Source organism: Macaca thibetana, chromosome 3, assembly GCF_024542745.1.
Source record: "Macaca thibetana thibetana isolate TM-01 chromosome 3, ASM2454274v1, whole genome shotgun sequence".
In the NCBI taxonomy this organism is placed as follows: Eukaryota; Metazoa; Chordata; class Mammalia; order Primates; family Cercopithecidae; genus Macaca; species Macaca thibetana.
This window is the reverse complement of record NC_065580.1, coordinates 182,868,576-182,887,070: the sequence shown is the minus strand read 5'-3', so window position 1 is coordinate 182,887,070 and position 18,495 is coordinate 182,868,576. Positions and strand designations below refer to the sequence as shown.

Genomic DNA, 18,495 nt, shown 5'->3' with positions numbered 1-18,495 from the left:
TGTGGAGAATGCCACAAAGATACTCCTCAAGAAGAGTGACACCAAGACACATAATCATCAGATTCACCAAGGGTGAAAGACAGAAAAAACGTTAAGGGCAGTCAGAGAGAAAGTTCAGGTTACTCACAAAGGGAAGGCCATCGGACTACCAGCACATCTCTCTGCAGAAACCCTACAATCCAGAAGAGAGTGGGGGCCAAAATTCAACACTCTTAAAGAAAAGAATTTTCCACCCAGAATTTCATATCCAGCCAAACTAAGCTTCATAAGTGAAGGAGAAATAAAATCCTTTACAGACAAGCAAATGCTGAGGGATTTTGTCACCACCAGGCCTACCTTACAAGAGCTCCTGAAGGAAGCACTAAATATTCAAAGGAAAAACTGATACCAGCCACTGCAAAAACATACCAAAATGTAAAGACCATCAACACTATAAAGAAATTGCATCAACTAATGTGTAAAATAATCAACTAGCATCATAATGACAGGATCAAATTCACACATAAAAATATTAACCTTAAATGTAAATGGGTTAAATACCCCAATTAAAAGACACAGACTGGCAAACTGATTAAAGAGTCAAGACCCATTGGGGTGCTGTATTCAGGAGACCCATCTCATGTGCAAAGACACACATAGGCTCAAAATAAAGGGATGAAGGAATATTTACCAAGCAAATGGAAAAAAAAAAAAAAAAAAAAAAAAGGAGGGGTTGCCATTCCTAGTCCCTGATAAAACAGACTTTAAACCAACAAATATCAAGATCAAAAAAGACAAACAAGGACATTACATAATGGTAAAGGGAGCAATGCAACAAGAAGAGCTAACTATCCTAACTATATATGCACCTAATACAGGAGCACCCAGATTCATAAGTCTCAAGTCAAGTTCTTAGAGGCCTACCAAGAGACTTAGACTCCCACACAGTAATAGTGGGAGACTTTAACACCCCACTGTCAATATTAGACAGATCAATGAGACGGAAAATTAACAAGAATATTCAGGACTTTAGCTCAGCCCTGGACCAACTGGACCTATTAGACATCTATAGAACTCTCTACCCCAAATCAACAGAATATACATTCTTCTCAGCACCACATCACACTTCTTCTAAAATTGACCACATAATTGGAAGTAAAACACTCCTAAGCAAATGCAAAAGAATGGAAATCATAACAGTCTCTCAGACCACAATGCAATCAAATTAGAACTCAGGATTAAGAAACTCACTCAAAACAGTAGAACTACATGAAAACCGAATAACCTGCTCCCGAATGACTACTGGGTAAGTAGCGATATTAAGGTAGAAATAAATAAGTTCTTTGAAATCAATGAGAACAAAGACAAAACATACCAGAATCTTTGGGACACAGCTAAAGCAGTGTTAACAGGGAAATTTATAGTGCTAAATGCCAACAGGAGAAAGTGGGAAAGATCTAAAATTGACACCCTAACATCACAATTAAAAGAACTGCAGAAGCAAGAACAAACAAATTCAAAACCTGGCAGAAGACAAGAAATAAGTAAGATCAGAGCAGAACTGAAGGAGATAGAGACACAAAAAACCCTTTTAAAAAATCAGTGAATCCAGGAGCTAGTTTTTTGAAAAGATTAACAAAATAGATAAACCTCTAGCTAGACTAATAAAGAAGAAAAGAGAGAAGAATCAAATAGGTCCAATGAAAAATGATAAAGGTAATACCACGACTGATCCCACTGAAATACAAATTACCATCAGAGAATACTATAAACACCTCTATGCAAATAAACTAGAAAATCTAGAAGAAATGGATAAATTCCTGGACACATACACCCTCCCAAGACAAAACCAGGAAGAAGTCAAATCCCTGAATAGGCCAATAACAAGTTCTGAAATTGAGGCAGTGATTAATAGCCTACCAACCAATAAAAGCCCAGGACCAGACGGATTCACAGCCAAGCTCTACCAGAAGTACAAAGAGGAGTTGGCATCACTCCTTGTGAAACTATTCCAAACAATGGAAAAAGAGGGAATCCTCCCTACCTCATTTTATGAGGCCAGCATCATCTTGATACCAAAGTCTGGCAGAGACACAACAAAAAAGAAAAATTCAGGGCAATATCCCTGATGAACATAATGTGAAAACCCTCAATAAAATACTGGGAAACCAAATCCAGCACCACATCAAAAAGCTTATCCACCATGATCAAGTTGGCTTCATCCCTGGGATGCAAGGCTGGTTCAACATACGCAAATTAATAAACATAATCCATCACATAAAGAGAAACAATGACAAAAACCACATGATTATCTCAATAGATGCAGAAAAGGCCTTCAATAAAATTCAACAGTTCTTCATGCTAAAAACACTCAATAAACTAGGTATTGATGGAACATATCTCAAAATAATAAGAGCTATTTATGACAAACGCACAGCCAATATACTGACTGGGCAAAAGTTGGAAGCATTCCCTTTGAAAACTGGCATAAGACAAGGATGCCCTCTCTCACCACTCCTATTCAACATAGTATTGGAAGTTCTGGCCAGGGCAATCAGGCAACAGAAAGAAATAAAGGGTATCAAATTGGAAGAGAGGAAGTCAAATTGTCTCTGTTTGCAGAATACGTGATTGTATATTTAGAAAACTCCATCGTCTCAGCCCCAAAACTCCTTAAGCTGATAAGCAACTTCAACAAAGTCTCAGGATACAAAATCAATGTGCACAAATCACAAGCATTCCTATACATCAATAATAGACAAACAGAGAGCCAAATCATGAGTGAACTCCCATTCACAATTGCTACAAAGCAAATAAAATACCTAGGAATACAACTTACAAGGCATGTGAAGGACCTCTTCAAGGAGAACTACAAACCGTTGCTCAAGGAAATAAGAGAAGATACAAACAAATGGAAAAATATTCCATGCCCATGGATAGGAAGAATCAGTATCATGAAAATGGCCATACTGTCCAAGTAATTTATAGATTCAATGCTATCCCCATCAAGCTACCATTGACATTTTTCATAGAATTAGAAAAAACTACTTTAAATTTCATATGGAACCAAAAAAGAGCCCATATAGCCAAGACAGTCCTAAGCAAAAAGAACAAAGCTGGAGGCATCACTCTACCTGACTTCATACTACAAGGTCACAGTAACCAAAACAGCATATAAAGACCATGGAACAGAACAGAGTCCTCAGAAATAACACCACATGTCTACAACCATCTGATCTTTTACAAACCTGACAAAAACAAGCAATGGGGAAAGGATTCCCTATTTAAGAAATGGTGTTGGGAAAACTGGCTAGCCGTATGCAGAAAGCTGAAACTGGACCCCTTCCTTACACTTTATACAAAAATTAACTCAAGTTGGATTAAAGACTTAAACATAAGACCTAAAACCATAAATACCCTAGAAGAAAACCTAGGCAACACCATTCAGGACATAGGCGTGGGCAAAGACTTCATGAGTAAAACACCAAAAGCAATGTCAACAAAAGCCAAAATTGACAAATGGAATCTAAGAAGAAGAAAGAATGAAAGAGAGAGAGAGAGGGAGAAAGAAAGAAAGAAAGAAAGAAAGAAAGAAAGAAAGAAAGAAAGAAAGAAAGAAAGAAAGAAAGAAAGAAAGAAAGAAAGAAAGAAAGAAAGAAAGAAAGAAAGAAGAAAGAAAGAAAGAAGAAAGAAAGAAAAAGAAAGAAGGAAGGAAGGAAGGAAGGAAGGAAGGGAAAGGATGGAGGGAGGGAGGGAAGCGGGGAGGGAGGAAAGAATACTTTGGGAAGATCACCTCAGGTCCAATATGTCATATTTTTATCAACACAACCCAGAGTGAAGTTTTTAAAGAATGCACTAAATTTTTCAAATAAGAAATTTCAAACGACTAAATAAATCACATTTTATCTAATGTTTGAGAAGCCTATTATAATTTTTCCAATTAATTGGCTATACTAGTGTATTATTTTCTATTCTCCCTTTCATTTTTTATCTGCTTTACTGTTTGGTAAGATAATATCACATAGAGTTTTCCTGACTTTTCACTCTAAATTTCTATTCTTTTCGAATTCTCCAATCATTTCCAATTAGTGCAGAATTAAGACAGATTAAGGATTGGGGCCGGGCGTGGTGGCTTATGCCTGTAATCCCAACGCTTTGGGAGATCACTTGAGGTCAGGAGCTCGAGACTAGCCTGGCCTACATGGGGAAACCCCGTCTCTACTAAAAATACAAAAATTAGCCAGGTGTGGTGGCGTTTGCCTGTAGTCCCAGCTACTCCAGAGGCTGAAGCAGGAGAATCGCTTGAATCTGGGAGGCAGAGGTTGCAGTTAGCTGAGATTGTGCCACTGCATTCCAGCCTGGGTGACAGAGTGAGACTCTGTCCACACACACACACACACACACACACACACACGAGTGGGATTGGAAGATACAAGCCGGCAGGAACTTTTCAACAAATAGAGGCTGTCTGTAATGGGATCTACTAAAATAGAATATAATAAGTCTTTCTCATGAAAAAGTTCATGGGAAAACTGTCTAGTTGCCTATCAGGAGTATGTTGAAAGGAGGGGTAGGGGGGTTGGACCAAATAATTTCTGAAAAATTTTCTCTCAAAGTTTAAGAATTAGAGTTAGTTTAATGACATTATTTTTCCAGCAGGACTAAACTATTTATTTCAAACTGTTTCCACATTTTTTTCTAAATTTATATTATGCCTATTAATTACTTTCTTAAATCTCTATCACTGTCTTCCCTGAATAAAATAAACTGGAAATTTTATTTTACTACCTAGGCTGCCCCCTTTTGTCTTTCATGCGCAACACTGAATCACTTTTGTCTTCCCATATGTACTCCAAACTTTTTAATTTCGTGCTTAGATCGGAGGCAATGGTTTCAACATGTTGATTTTACATATTTTATACAAAATATGTAAATAGATATTGTGCAAATTTTCCGGAGAATTTCTCAAGGACAGAACAAGACTCATGTTTAAAATTTCTCTACTAGAATTAAATAGTTTCTCTTTTAAAAAATTCAAATAAAACCTGTTATTCACAACAAAGTGCCTAGAACCAAATGCAGGGTTTTTTTGTGTGTGAAAAAATGATGAATAACATTTTCGTTTGAAAATCAATAGTATCCAATAAATTACTGGTTTTTGTTAGTTATATCTAATTAGGAAGGCTTAATTCCCTTTTAACCGTTGGATTTCATAGCATTTTATGTTCAGCTACATTAAGAATTAATTTTTGGCTTGGTACCAATGCTAAATTTGCTTATCCAAACAGAAGCCAGGCCAACAGCTTGAAGGATGAAGACAATAATTAACCCAAATCATACACCAGGAGCTATTCCAATGAAAGTGTCCATTAAATAGTGTGTCTTTCTCTGATGCTGAGGCTGATCCTGCAAAGGACATGCACTGCAACCTCCCACAGAATGTTTCTGAATACTAGTGCCAGAGATAGGATGGGAAGAACTACCAGGCTGCCCAAATAAGGCGTTTCTTATTCTGAAAATTACAGTGGAAACCATGAAGAAACAGGGGTTTATCATAATCTGCTGAGAGGTGTGTACATCAGTTCAGCATTTCTAGAGGTCAGTTTAAGAGGAGATGCATCAAATGACTTGTAATTGATCACGTCGCATGTTACTGCGTATGGGAATCTAGTACAAGAGGCAATAAAAGACCTATGAAAAGAATGGTCATTATAGCAATAAAGTAGGAAAAAAACTGCAACCAGTATAAGCACTGACTTTGTTACATAAATCATATCATGGTAAAATGATAAAATATTATGTTATATTATAAAATATAATGGTGTTGTAGAAGAATATGTTTTTTATAAATTGAGTTACAAATGTGTAATTTTCTTTAAAAGTATGAACTGGTTATAGAGCAATGTTATCAATATTAATACTGACAATCATTAATAATTATAATATTGAAATATAATATCAATATAAGAGCAATAGTAATATAATATATATCTATTATACACATTATATAATATAATATAAGAGCAACATTAAAATATTATCATACCACACACAAATAGAGGCAAGACTACTGAAATATTCACAAGCATGTTAGCACAGATTGTCTCTGAAATGTAGGATTGTAAATCTTTTCTTCTGCTTCTTTTCCTCTTCTCCCTCTATCTTTTATCCTTTTCTTCCTCCTTCTCCTCCTCCTCCCTACTTCTCACTTTTCTTCTTGCTGCTTGTTATTTTCTAAATACTTATCCAATAATATGATTCCAGAAATATTTAGAAGATGAAATTGACAAATACTTGGTGAATAGATGGAAATGTCCTATGATCAAGACAGAGAAAGTGTTGTGGCTCCTTGTAAAGCCAGAGAAAACATTAGGGGAGATAGGAAAATAACTGGCTCAGTTAAGGTTGTGTATGATAGAAACAAGCAAAGTTTGCATGAAATGATAATCACGGAGAATGCAGGGAAAAGAGAGAGAATATAGGTTTGCCTGGGACTAAGGAATTCCCTAGAAGTTGGATAGTCAATGCTAAAACCAGGTAAATCCCAGGTAAAGCAGGATCATTGATTATCCAAGAGAGCAAAGATTATAGAAGGCTAGATTTGGGAATCTAAGTAAAATAAAAACCAAATGTAGTGAGAATGACTGAATTACTGAATTGAAAACTTATAAATAGAAGAGGTTATGATCAGAGATTGAAATACTTACAGTTGGGTTTTCAGAGATGGGTTAGTTCTAAGTAATAAGATTCATGGTTTAAGGTCATGAAAGTTGATGGCAAAAGTGGGGTACACATGCAGGACCTGGAGCTATGAAGATCATGAAGCTGGAAAAGAGATCGAGTTTAATACAGCTTTTCATGTAATCTGTGACATTACCCAGGGTGGTGGCAGAACAAAATGAGAAGAGTAACCCTGATGTTAGTTCATCTTCTGAGATACCAAGAAGTGAGTAGACGCCAGTCTAGGCTAGGATGAGAAGGGATAGAGTATGGTACAGCCAGATGGCATTAATTTAAATGCTCTAAAGACTTGATTCAAGTTTAAGGGATAATTATTTAGAAGAAGCAGTTAAAAATAGACCACATGGGCCGGGCGCGGTGGCTCAAGCCTGTAATCCCAGCACTTTGGGAGGCCGAGACGGGCGGATCATGAGGTCGGGAGATCAAAACCATCCTGGCTAACCCGGTGAAACCCCGTCTCTACTAAAAAATTCAAAAAACTAGCCAGGCGAGGTGGCGGGCGCCTGTAGTCTCAGCTGCTCGGGAGGCTGAGGCAGGAGAATGGCGTGAACCCGGGAGGCGGAGCTTGCAGTGAGCTGAGATCCGGGAACTGCACCCCAGCCTGGGCGACAGAGCGAGACTCTGTTTCAAAAAAAAAAAAAAAAAAAAAAAAAAAAAAAAAAAAATAGACCACATGCGCTGGCCCTAAATTATGTGGGTTATGGTAGAATGAACAGTCTCCCTTTGATAAGACCAAAAAGATGCAAAGTTATTATCAGGGAAAACCAAGTTGCTGTTAGGGTAAGGGAGTAGAGAAAGATGCAACAAAATGGTTAAAGATGTATAATTTTTTTACGTTAGTTTCATCTAAAACCTAAAAAGCAAAACATTGTCTTGCTTTATCAGGCCCTCATTGGATCAAGGAAAACAGTTCTCAATGAAAAAAGAAAAGATCCCTGTTGGTGGGGTAAGCACCAGAAGAACTAATGTTATTTGCTATTAACCACCTAAACATAAAAGTTTACCTTGCATTATTGATAAATACTATAGATTTCTCATTTAATTTGAGGATAATTGCTATATAATAGCTTGAGGAAATTGTATGAAATGGAATTGTTGGTGATTGGTTAGGATTACATGTTATTTAGTTATGTATATTCTTTTTCACTAATGATAGCAACTAACATTAATTGAGCTTTTAAGGGTTCAGTACTGTGCTTGACACTCTACATATACTTATAAAGTGATTACTGTTATTCTAATTAACAGGTGATCCATCTGAGAATTACAGGTGTTAGTGACTTGATCAAGATCACAAAGCTTAGGAAACATCAGAATAGGGTTTAAATCGAGGTGTGACTTTAAAGTACATCTTTGAAATCCTATATCATACTATGTATTCAATTGATGCTAATCAGAAACTATCAGTAAGGGAACTTATTCAGAAATGGCCTGTCATGTTCCTGTATCTCTTGGTAATCTAATTTTATATCAATTTTGCCTTTAGGTGAAGTTCTCCATCATTCTGCAGTACCTCCAAGCCTTTGGCTGGCTCTGGGTGTGGCTGACTATGGTCACTTACTTAGGGCAGAATTTGGTGGGCATTGGACAGAATCTATGGCTTAGTGCATGGGCAAAAGAAGCAAAAACCATGAATGACTTCACAGAATGGAAGCAAATAAGAAGCAATAAACTTAATATCTATGGAATATTGGGATTAATAAAAGGTAAAAGAAAATGTATAGCTGCTTCTCTTTTCTTTTTCTGACCTAATTGATTTAAACACAAACATATGGCACTATGTTATCTCAAATACAATCTGGGCCATAATTTTCAAATATTTGGGGATAACTCAAATGCATATGTTTCCAATTTACCATATTTGAGAGAATAACCCAAAACTTATGGTGTCATCTACCTGGCTCACATTAAATATTATACATAGTTACTTAATCTTGAAAATAACTGTTTAAAAAGGTGCTGTTGTCCTCATTTTACAGCTGAGGAAACTGAGGCTTTTATGTAAAGTCATGAAAGATTCAGAAATGGCCACTCTCTGTATATGTGAAGATTGTGAGTGATGTGAAGATAAACAGGTGTCTGTTAAGGGGTTTAAAGCCTACTGAGCCTAGGTCAGGTGTACAATCAAACTACATGATCAGCATTAAGCACTGTAAAGGTAGTGAAGGAAAATGCTGTGAGAATTCAAAGCAAGGGGAGGCTGTATTGGGTTAACATATTAATGTGATTTCTAAGGAGTACTTGGTAATTGAGGGGAGACTAAAAGGATGAATAGAAGTTTATCAGCTTGAGATCACAGAGAAGGAGAGAGAGTCATAGAGGCAGATAGGAAGGTGTGAGTGAAGACAGGGATATGGAGGTAAGAAGGGATTTGGCAAGAGTGAGGGTGCCAGTTTGAGTGGTCTTCAGGTTATTGGCAGAGAAACATAGGGGAGCTAAAGGTGAGAAGGAAGATTGGAGATATGTCAGAGATGATCACTGGGAAGACAAGTGGAGAATTTTGGAAAATTGATGAAGGAAGTGACATAGTTGGATTTGTATTTCAAAGAATAAATTAGCAGTGATAATAAAAAAATAGGTTTTATTGGAGGGACTAAAGTCAGAGAGACTAGAATGAAGCAGGGGTTGGTAGGAAAAGAATAATCAAGTGTATTTGGGAGTCCAGATGAAAGGTATTCTAGTATAGAAAGATCTCTTATCTGATCCATGACTGTGTCACCCAAAATAACCAATAGGTAAGAAGCAGAAGAGAATTGAATAAATAATGAATGAATGAATGAATGAATGAATGAATGGTCAGAAAGCTACAATTGGATTGGATAAAAGGGATGGATAGGAAAAACATTACAGTGGAAAGACCTAAGAACTGTCCATTTAAGGGTGAGTCAAGAGAGGGCATTCATTAGCCAATCATGCTTTTGAGGTTTAGGTTGGGTAACTGGGAGAGCAATGAGGACAAAAATAAGGAAAACAGGAAATCAGGAAAAAAAAAATAGGAAACCACTAATTAAACCAGAGCCTTAATTAGTGAAGGAGAGAAATGGTGAGTTCATTGTTGGACACATTTAATGGGAAGTGTCGATGAATGTTTCCATTTTTTTCTCCAATTGGCAGACTAAAAATGCACATCTGTAAGTTTGGAAATTAGGTTTCTTTATCTGTAAAATGAGGGGCTTAAACTAGATGATTTCTACATTTCTGTCAGATTCTAGCATTCTAGAGCTCTTAGTTCTACACAGGCTTGTAATTATTCTGTAGAGATAATCAATGAACCCACAGGAGTAGATAAGATCACCATGAATGAGGAGTAAGAGCCATGAGGGTGAATGACAGATTCTTGACAAGTGTCCACATAGAGCCGATTAGTGGACTAACCTCACAGAAACTGAACAGAGATAAGTTCCTGATCAGATGATCAGAGGGAGAGAAGGAGATAGAACAACAGACACCATGATGTGAATGCTTGCTCCATTCTGAAACCCAGGCATATTTTCATTGTTGAAGTTGAAACAAATGAAAAGGTTTGACTTTTTCTGACCCATAATAATGGCAATTTCCTATGACTTAAGCTAATGCAGTAGTTTATTTAGCACGCATCCTAATGAGGGAGCTTTTACACTCTTTACTTAAACTTTGTTACTTATAGTCTCAGTTTTACCACTTGTATAGATATTGTTTTCTTGATTACATCAGATATGTGTAGTGCATACGTCAAGAGTGCAACAAATGTTAGCTATTATTTAACAATAGAAAAGAGAAGTAATTATGACAAAGCCCTATGACTGGTAAGTTTTGGAGCTAGATTTAAATCCATGTCCAGCTTACTCCCAAGCCAATGTTCTTAAAAACTAAATTAGCATTTAGATGGACAGTAATGAGATATTCTACAAACACCAGGTTCTATTTCAATAGGTTTGGGAAACTAAGAACTATGTTCCTCCATGAATCTGAAATCTTTTTTCTTTCCTTCATTAAAGGTTTTAAGATAGTCTACAATAAAATGACCCGTTTAATTCTGTTTAACACAATGTTCCTCAAATTTATTTGACCATGATTTTTTTTTCCTTGTGTTGCTCATTAATATCTTGGAGCAACTTGTGTTCCACAGAATATATTTTGAGAAATTCCAAAGTATGAGAATTGCCTTCCAAGAAACAGAAAAGTATGATGTAACAAAAGCAAAAAAAAAAAAAAAAAAATAGTGTTTGAAGTAAATTCTCAGTCGTTCTAAAATGTTACATGTCTATTAAAAACAAAGAAAATTAAGAAATAATTCCTGATTATAGTCAAGGAAACATCATCAAGAGAGAAATGGAAAAAGAATATAGATTGTAGGTGATTAAACAATTGTTTGGAAAATTCAAAAGTATACTACAACTAAAGGGAAGGTTTTTTTAGAGATAATTTCTTGTGTTTGTATCAAGAGAAACAGGCACCTAGAGAGAGACTGATAGTAATTCAAATAAGAAAATAACAGAGCCATCTATGTGGAAGTTGTTACATCTTCATATTCATATCCATATGGGAAAACAGAGAGAGATGCATGATTTTGGTAATGGAAAAGTCAGATAAAACAAAAACTATGAAACTTAGAGACTTGCTTCTCTTTTCTGCTCTCTTATCTTATTTTCACTGTCTGGCCATAGTACTGTTTGTAACTGTCTCCATTTAAAAATAAGCAGATATTGTGAGACAAATTTATGTTTGTTCTGTCATTTTGTTAACAGCATTCACTGGGAAAAGAGATGTTAATAACGAAAATGAGATATAAGAATTATCTACAGTATGAAAGAACAGGACCTTACAATTTCTTTGCTTTTGAATCAGTGAGAGTCAGATTTATTGACTTGCAGTTTGCAACTCAATGAGGAAGATATAGATGTAGAGGTCTCAAATTACAGCAAAAGAAACCTACCTATATACATGAATCTCTGTATCTCTGCATGTCACATATACATATGAAGGCTAAATTCACACCAATTCAGTGAAATTATGTTACAGCTTTAGAGTAGATGTAATAACCTTTGAAGAACATTTTAAGTGAGTAAATAGCATTTCTATAACATGTAAAGTATGCAACTTTAGTGTCCATAATATTATTTATGTAAAATCTTTATTTTAATTAACTGTCAGTAAATATAGAAAGATTTTATAACCAAAGCAACAGATTATGAACAGTTTTATCGTAAAGGTTTTTTTCCTGATTGGCTTTTGTTTAGAGTGGTCTGCAGTTGTTAGCATATAAATCTTCTCTGATGTATTGCTTCTTCACATTTTTTACATTTAAAAAATTTTTAATTTTTAAGGCTTATTAAGTGCAACTGCAAATTAACGTTTCCATAAGTAAGGTGAGCCTAGAAATAAAAATGTATAATTTCTGGGGTTTTTTTTTGGCAGAACTCAGCTCTCTTATGGAATCTGATTTAATTGACAGCAGGCTGTATTCACTGACATCATCATAGCTCATTTTTATTTTTTGGAACTTTAAAGCATAAACCGAACTTTTACATGTTAATACTAGAGGCCCACTATGAATAATATAGAAGGCTAGCATTCAAACAAAACTGGAGAACTGAAGCTGAAAATGCTACATCCATATTTTATGACAATAATAAAGATCTTACCTCATTTTTTAAAAAAGAAATTGCCTTGAATAGTTTTTTCCCTGAGTCTCAGCGATTTGCTTCAAATTTCTAGGATACTTGGCACATCTCTAATGTATTGTGTTTTATGTCTCACTATTGGGAACTTCCTTTCTCTGATCCAATGTGTAAAATATAGGCACCTTATTTTCAAAGTGTGATGATTAAGGAGCACACTGCTGCTTCCAGTTTAAGAGGGCTAAGTGGTTCATTTACTTTCCTTACCTCCCTAAATTCCACTGAAAGGACAGTGTATAAATATAAAAGGAAAGGTGTTAGGAGACTTCAGAGTAATACATTTCTACATACGGGAATATACCGATAGAAAATGAAGGGTAGAAGAAAACCTGTAGCCAGGAACAGATACTGGAGAAGTTGGAATAGAAGAGGGAGATGTTCAGTTGAGCCATGGAAAAACACTGAACTTATGTTCACAGGTACAGAGAGAAGAATTGAGTTTCATGGAAGTAATCAATGTAATTCATTAGAACATTGTTCTGATGGCTCATCAGCCTCTTTTAGAAAAACACTGCCACCACCACTAATGTATACAGCCACTGTGATAGAAACAGTCAATGGAAACTAGAAAACTGATGTTTAAAGAGGAAATGAGGATTTCTAGCATGTGTGACATACGTAGAAGAAAGCCTCCTTATTGTGGCTTTTGGAGAAGCCTCAGCCAACGTGCCTTGCATCCCAGTATGAAGGCTTTCAGGGTCGTACCTTCCCACTTAAACAGAACTTGTAGCAAACTCTTCCACTCAGGGGAGAGAAATATTGGGGGAAATTAATGTATGCAACGGCAGAAGAAAGCCACATCAGGTACCTATATTAATTAACCACGTCTTTGTTTCGTAGTTTTAAACTGATAATGTCCATCCAGGGCATACATTTCACTCAAACCAACAGCATCAATAAAAGTCAACAAACACAGCAGTCAGGCTCAGAAGTAAAACAATAATATTTGGAATACAATTAGACTTTCAAAATGTCTAATTACTGCTTTCAGAGATTCAAAATATTGCATCCATAAAGTAAACATAGAATGTGCTAAACTGAGTTCATCCTGAGAACAAGAAAGCTCTTGAAAAATTTAAAGAATTTTAAAAGTTTGTACCAATGTAAGATAAATTGGAAGAAATTATCCCAAATGTACAACGTTATAAACAGAGATGGAAAATGATAGATAATAAAAAATTACAGGTACAGTTCAAGAAGTTTAACATGTATATAGAAAGAGCTTCAGTAAATGGGGGGAAAATACTAAGTACATAATATTTTTAAAACATACTTCCTGTCCGGGCACGGTGGTTCACGCCTGTAATCCCAGCACTTTGGGAGGCCGAGGTGGGTGGATCACGAGGTCAGGAGATCGAGACCATCCGGGCTAACAGGTGAAACCGGGTCTCTACTAAACAAAATACAAAAATTAGCCGGGCGTGGTGACTCAGGCCTGTAGTCCCAGCTACTCGGGAGGCTGAGGCAGGAGAATGGCGGGAACCCGGGAGGCGGAGCTTGCAGTGAGCCGAGATCGCGCCACTGCTCTCCAGCCTGGGTGACGGAGCGAGACTCCGTCTCAAAAAAATAAAAGATAAATAATAATAATAATTAAAAAAAAAAAAAGAAAAACTTCCCACACTGAAGAATAGAAATGCCTGTTCCAGCAACCACTCTAGTTTAGAGCAGGAAGACCGAGAGTCCCAAGGCAGCAGTTTGTGTTGCAGAGGGCAGGTGCTCAATACGAGTAAAGAAACAGTAGGATATTTGATCAGTTCGAGTGTATTCAGAAGAGACTTAGCTATTGAAGTGTTTGAGAAAAAATTAGCCCTAGTTACACAGAAAATTAAGCATACGGAAAAATAGTGACACAAGCTACATGTTTGGTGACCTTCATGAGCAATATGTGTTTATTGAATATTTGAGAAAAAATGGGTAATCTATTGGAAGGGAAATAGGGAAGTATGGGAGGAATGGAGGAAAATAACAGAAACCACTTAAGACTGAGAAAGCTAATAGCTATTTGAGATATTATTTAAAAATATAAGGAAATATAGCTAAATGAATGAAGGTGGTGAGAAGCAACTAGTTTTGTTTTGTTTTAAACATGATACCTGCAAAGGAACAAGGATCATATTGGCAACACACTTTTATTAGCAGTTTTGTATATTAGAGTGCAATGGAGCAGCTGCGTGTCAAGACTCAAGAGTAAACCGGCTTAAGTAACATGGAAGTGTATTGACACCCAAAGGTAAAATGCCCAGGCATAGATTTTTAAACACACTTGATCCAGAGGTTCAAATAAAATGTTCCCAACTCTCTTAATTTTGCAGACCTACTTATTTTTTTTCCTGGTTGGTTTTGTTCCTAGGCTTCACATATTAGTGGAAATGTATCTTTCAAAGAACTTTCTTCTGTTTCTATGTGTGCTAATAACTGTTTTTCAGCTTCTTCCACTAAAGCTACAAGTTTATCTGATAAGTAGCTAATGCAAGAACAACTCTCCCATCAACCACATCTTAGGAGCTTAACACACCAAAAGAATTATATCCCTCACTCATTTTATGTGTCCACTGTGGGTCAGGAAAGGAACTCTGCTTATCCTAGGGACTCCAGCTGAGGAAACGAGCCAAGCTCCATTTTAAATGCTGGCGGGCACTGTGCAAAGGGAATAGGACTGACACCAGCAATTAAATGTTCTAACTTGGAAGTGTCGTATACCATTTCTCTTATAATTCGTAGTTCAGAACTATTCATTTGGGTCTATCAACCAAAAGGGGGCCAGAAAGTTCATCTCTACCATGTACCAAGAAGCTGGGAGAATGGAAATATTTGCCTACAAGCACTGGTAACTAACATTGTCCCACAGAACATCCTAAAGGTAATAGGTTGCTAAATTTCTGTGCATTAGATCGACCTTTTATCTTCTGTACGTTTCTGTGTGGAACCTATGACCACAAGTGCGAGTGTTCTGCTGTATCAGCATGGCAAAACATCAGAAATGTGTATATATTTCACATACATCGTATATTATGTTTATATGTGTTTTAGTCTACAGTTACACATTTTAGGTGTAATATTTGGGTTTTCAGTTAAAATAAATATAAATATTTTTTATAATTAATCTTTTTACAGCAATCTTTTGAAAGTTAAAGCACAAATTTCCTCATATTGTTAATATAACTGTGATAACTATGTGTGTTTAGGTCTCTTTGTCTGCTCTGGAGCCTACGTAATCACTAGAGGATCCCTGGCTGCCTCTCGAACCATGTATGTTCAACTGTTGAATAATGTACTGCACCTCCCCATCCAGTTTTTTGAAACAAATTCCACAGGCCAGATCATCAGTCGTTTCACTAAGGTAAGGAAAGACACACCTTATTAAATAGCATACAAAAAAGTGACCCATATTTAGTACCTTATTTTCTCACTTGTACAAAATATTATGTGTTTTATATAGATTTCATTGTTAAATATATTTGTAAGTCTTAGGACATACATGACTGATGTACAACAGAGTCACATTTTGTACATATAATTAAAATAACACTTGAAAAATTACTTAAAGAATCCAAGAAACACATGTGCTTTGAGATCTACCACTCTAATTTTTACACACATCAAGTTTGAGAATCACTGCTTTAGGCTAAGAAGGGAAAGAAAATGTAAGTCAGCCAGGCACGGTGGCTCAGGCCTGTAATCCCAGCACTTTGGGAGGCTGAGACGGGCCGTTCACCTGAGGTTGGAAGTTCGAGACCAGCCTGACCAACATGGAGAAACCCTGTCTCTACTAAAAATACAAAATTAACTGGGAATGGTGGCACATGCCTGTAATCCCAGTCACTCAGGAGGCTGAGGCAGGAGAATCGCTTGAACCCAGGAGATGGAGGTTGTGGTGAGCCGAGATTGCACGATTGCATTCTAGCCTGGGCAACAAGAGCAAAACTCCATCTCAAAAAAATAATAATAGTGAAAAAATAAAAAATAAAATTAAAAAAAAGAAAGAAAATGTAAGTCAATGTAGAGATATCCAGACTTTGAAAACATCCTGCCTTTAAGAAAACATAACATCACTTATGGTGAATGGGGAATGAATTGAGATTTTCAGAGTGTCTCTGTTTATCTGTAGGAGTTTTCTCATTGTGTCTACCATAAAATGCTTCTAATAGAACTGTCCAACAAAGATAAAATGCAAGCCACGTATGTGATTTTAAATTTCCTGGTAGCCATAATAAAGAAGTAAAATAAAACACAATAGAAATTAATTGTGATAATACATTTTATTTAACACAGTATATCCAAAACATGATTCCCAACTGTAATTAACATAAAATTATCGATTAAACTTTACACTTTTTTGTACAAGGTATTTTAAATCTGGTTTTTATCATGTGCTTATAGCATATCTCAATTTGCAATAGCCACATTCCCAGTGTTCAGTAGTCACATATTGCTAATGGTCCCTACATTAAGATGCGCAGGTCCATAACCTCAAAGTGCATTAACACATTTCTATGTATATGTAAAAACATGGGGGGTGTATGAAGGGAAGTGAAGATAAAACGTAAAAACATAAATGAAAGTACCTAACATCATAAATTTCTAATGGAATGTTAAATCTTGCTTAATCATACCAAGGGACATACTGTTGTTTGAAAAATTATAGAAGAGTTTGATGACCACCATTCTGTTTCTCCCAGAGGACATTTATGACTACAACCCTACTGATTTATTATTATTTTCATGTAGCAAAATTTCAAATGATTGAGTCTTAAGCAGATGAGAGTATGGGCAGGTAAATTCAAAATGGGAAATTCCATGTGAATATGATATTTTTAGACTGTTTGGTACATGAAATAACCAGGGAACTCCCAAAAGAGGATAGGATTAAAAAATTTCATCTCTGCTTTTTATATTAGTTTTGTCCTGAACTGAGTAGTTCATCTATTCAAGGTTCAGTGTCTTAGTATTCCCTGGAATCTCTCAGGTCATACTTTGTGCCACAAACAGATTAAGTTATATGCAACAAAGTGTAAAACAGGCTGGGCGCAGTGGCTTATGCCTGTAATCCCAACACTTTGGGAGGCCGAGGCAGGTAGATCACCTGAGGTCAGGAGTTCAAGACCAGCCTGGCCAACATAACGAAACCCTGTCTCTACTAAAAATATAAAAACTAGCTGGGCATGGTGGCTCATGCCTGTAATCCTAGCTATGTGGGAGGCTGAGGCACGAGAATTGCTCGAACCTGGGAGGCGGAGGTTTGCAGTGAGCCAAGATCGCACCACTATACTCCAGTTTGGGTGACACAGCGAGGCTTCGTCTCAAAAAAAAAAAGTAAATCAATGCATGACCTTGCCATTGTCCTTCTCTCATTCCTATTGGCCACTCCGTCTTTCAGTTCATAATTTTATAAATGAAGATTATTTGTTTTCCTGCTTCTTCTGATATGAGTAGGATCCAGTTATCCAGGAAGGCCACTGAACATGTTCGTAGTTGATAACAATGCCCCAGGAGTGACTTACAAATTTTGAGTCATAAACACTGGTAGCTCAATGCCCCAAATATTGGGATAAAAAAACTAGCTATTGAATTATGGACTGCTTTTGTTTTTGTTTTTGTTTTTTTGATCAAAGTCTGACTTTAGTTGTATAATTAATTGCCATGTAGTGGTCATCGGGAAATATAAACTGCTTGATGATAAGTATCTCGAAATTACAACAGCCTTTTAATTGTTATAGTTGACTACAGGTGAATAATATATGGGGTCAGCAAAGATCATGTAGTTAGATTTATTTATGAAATCAATAGATTGTCATAGCTGGGTAAACATTTTTAATTTTGCCATTGAATAATATATTTCTTCTTTCTCTCATTTTAAACTGTAAAAAGTTAAAAATAAAGTGACCTAATGTCAAATTTTTCAGGACATATTTATAATTGATATGCGTTTGCATTACTATTTACGGCTGTGGGTGAATTGTACATTGGATGTTATTGGAACAATTTTGGTCATTGTGGGAGCTTTGCCTCTCTTCATTCTGGGGATTATTCCCTTAGTGTTCTTCTATTTCTCTATACAAGTAAGTGCATACATTTTTATTTGTATTAATAACTTATAAGTTCACAATCAAATATA

At 36.2% G+C, this 18,495-nt stretch overlaps 1 protein-coding gene across 1 annotated transcript in view; it reads left to right on the top strand.

Moving 5' to 3' along the window:
• The window catches only part of LOC126949671 (multidrug resistance-associated protein 1-like), a 92,785-nt gene that overhangs the window by 59,283 nt on the left and 15,007 nt on the right, over positions 1 to 18,495 (top strand). The window contains exons 17-20 of the mRNA XM_050782366.1: positions 7,606 to 7,666; positions 8,207 to 8,426; positions 15,566 to 15,720; positions 18,284 to 18,439. Coding sequence (XP_050638323.1) covers positions 7,606 to 7,666; positions 8,207 to 8,426; positions 15,566 to 15,720; positions 18,284 to 18,439 — 592 coding nt within the window. The remainder of the gene's footprint in view (positions 1 to 7,605; positions 7,667 to 8,206; positions 8,427 to 15,565; positions 15,721 to 18,283; positions 18,440 to 18,495) is intronic.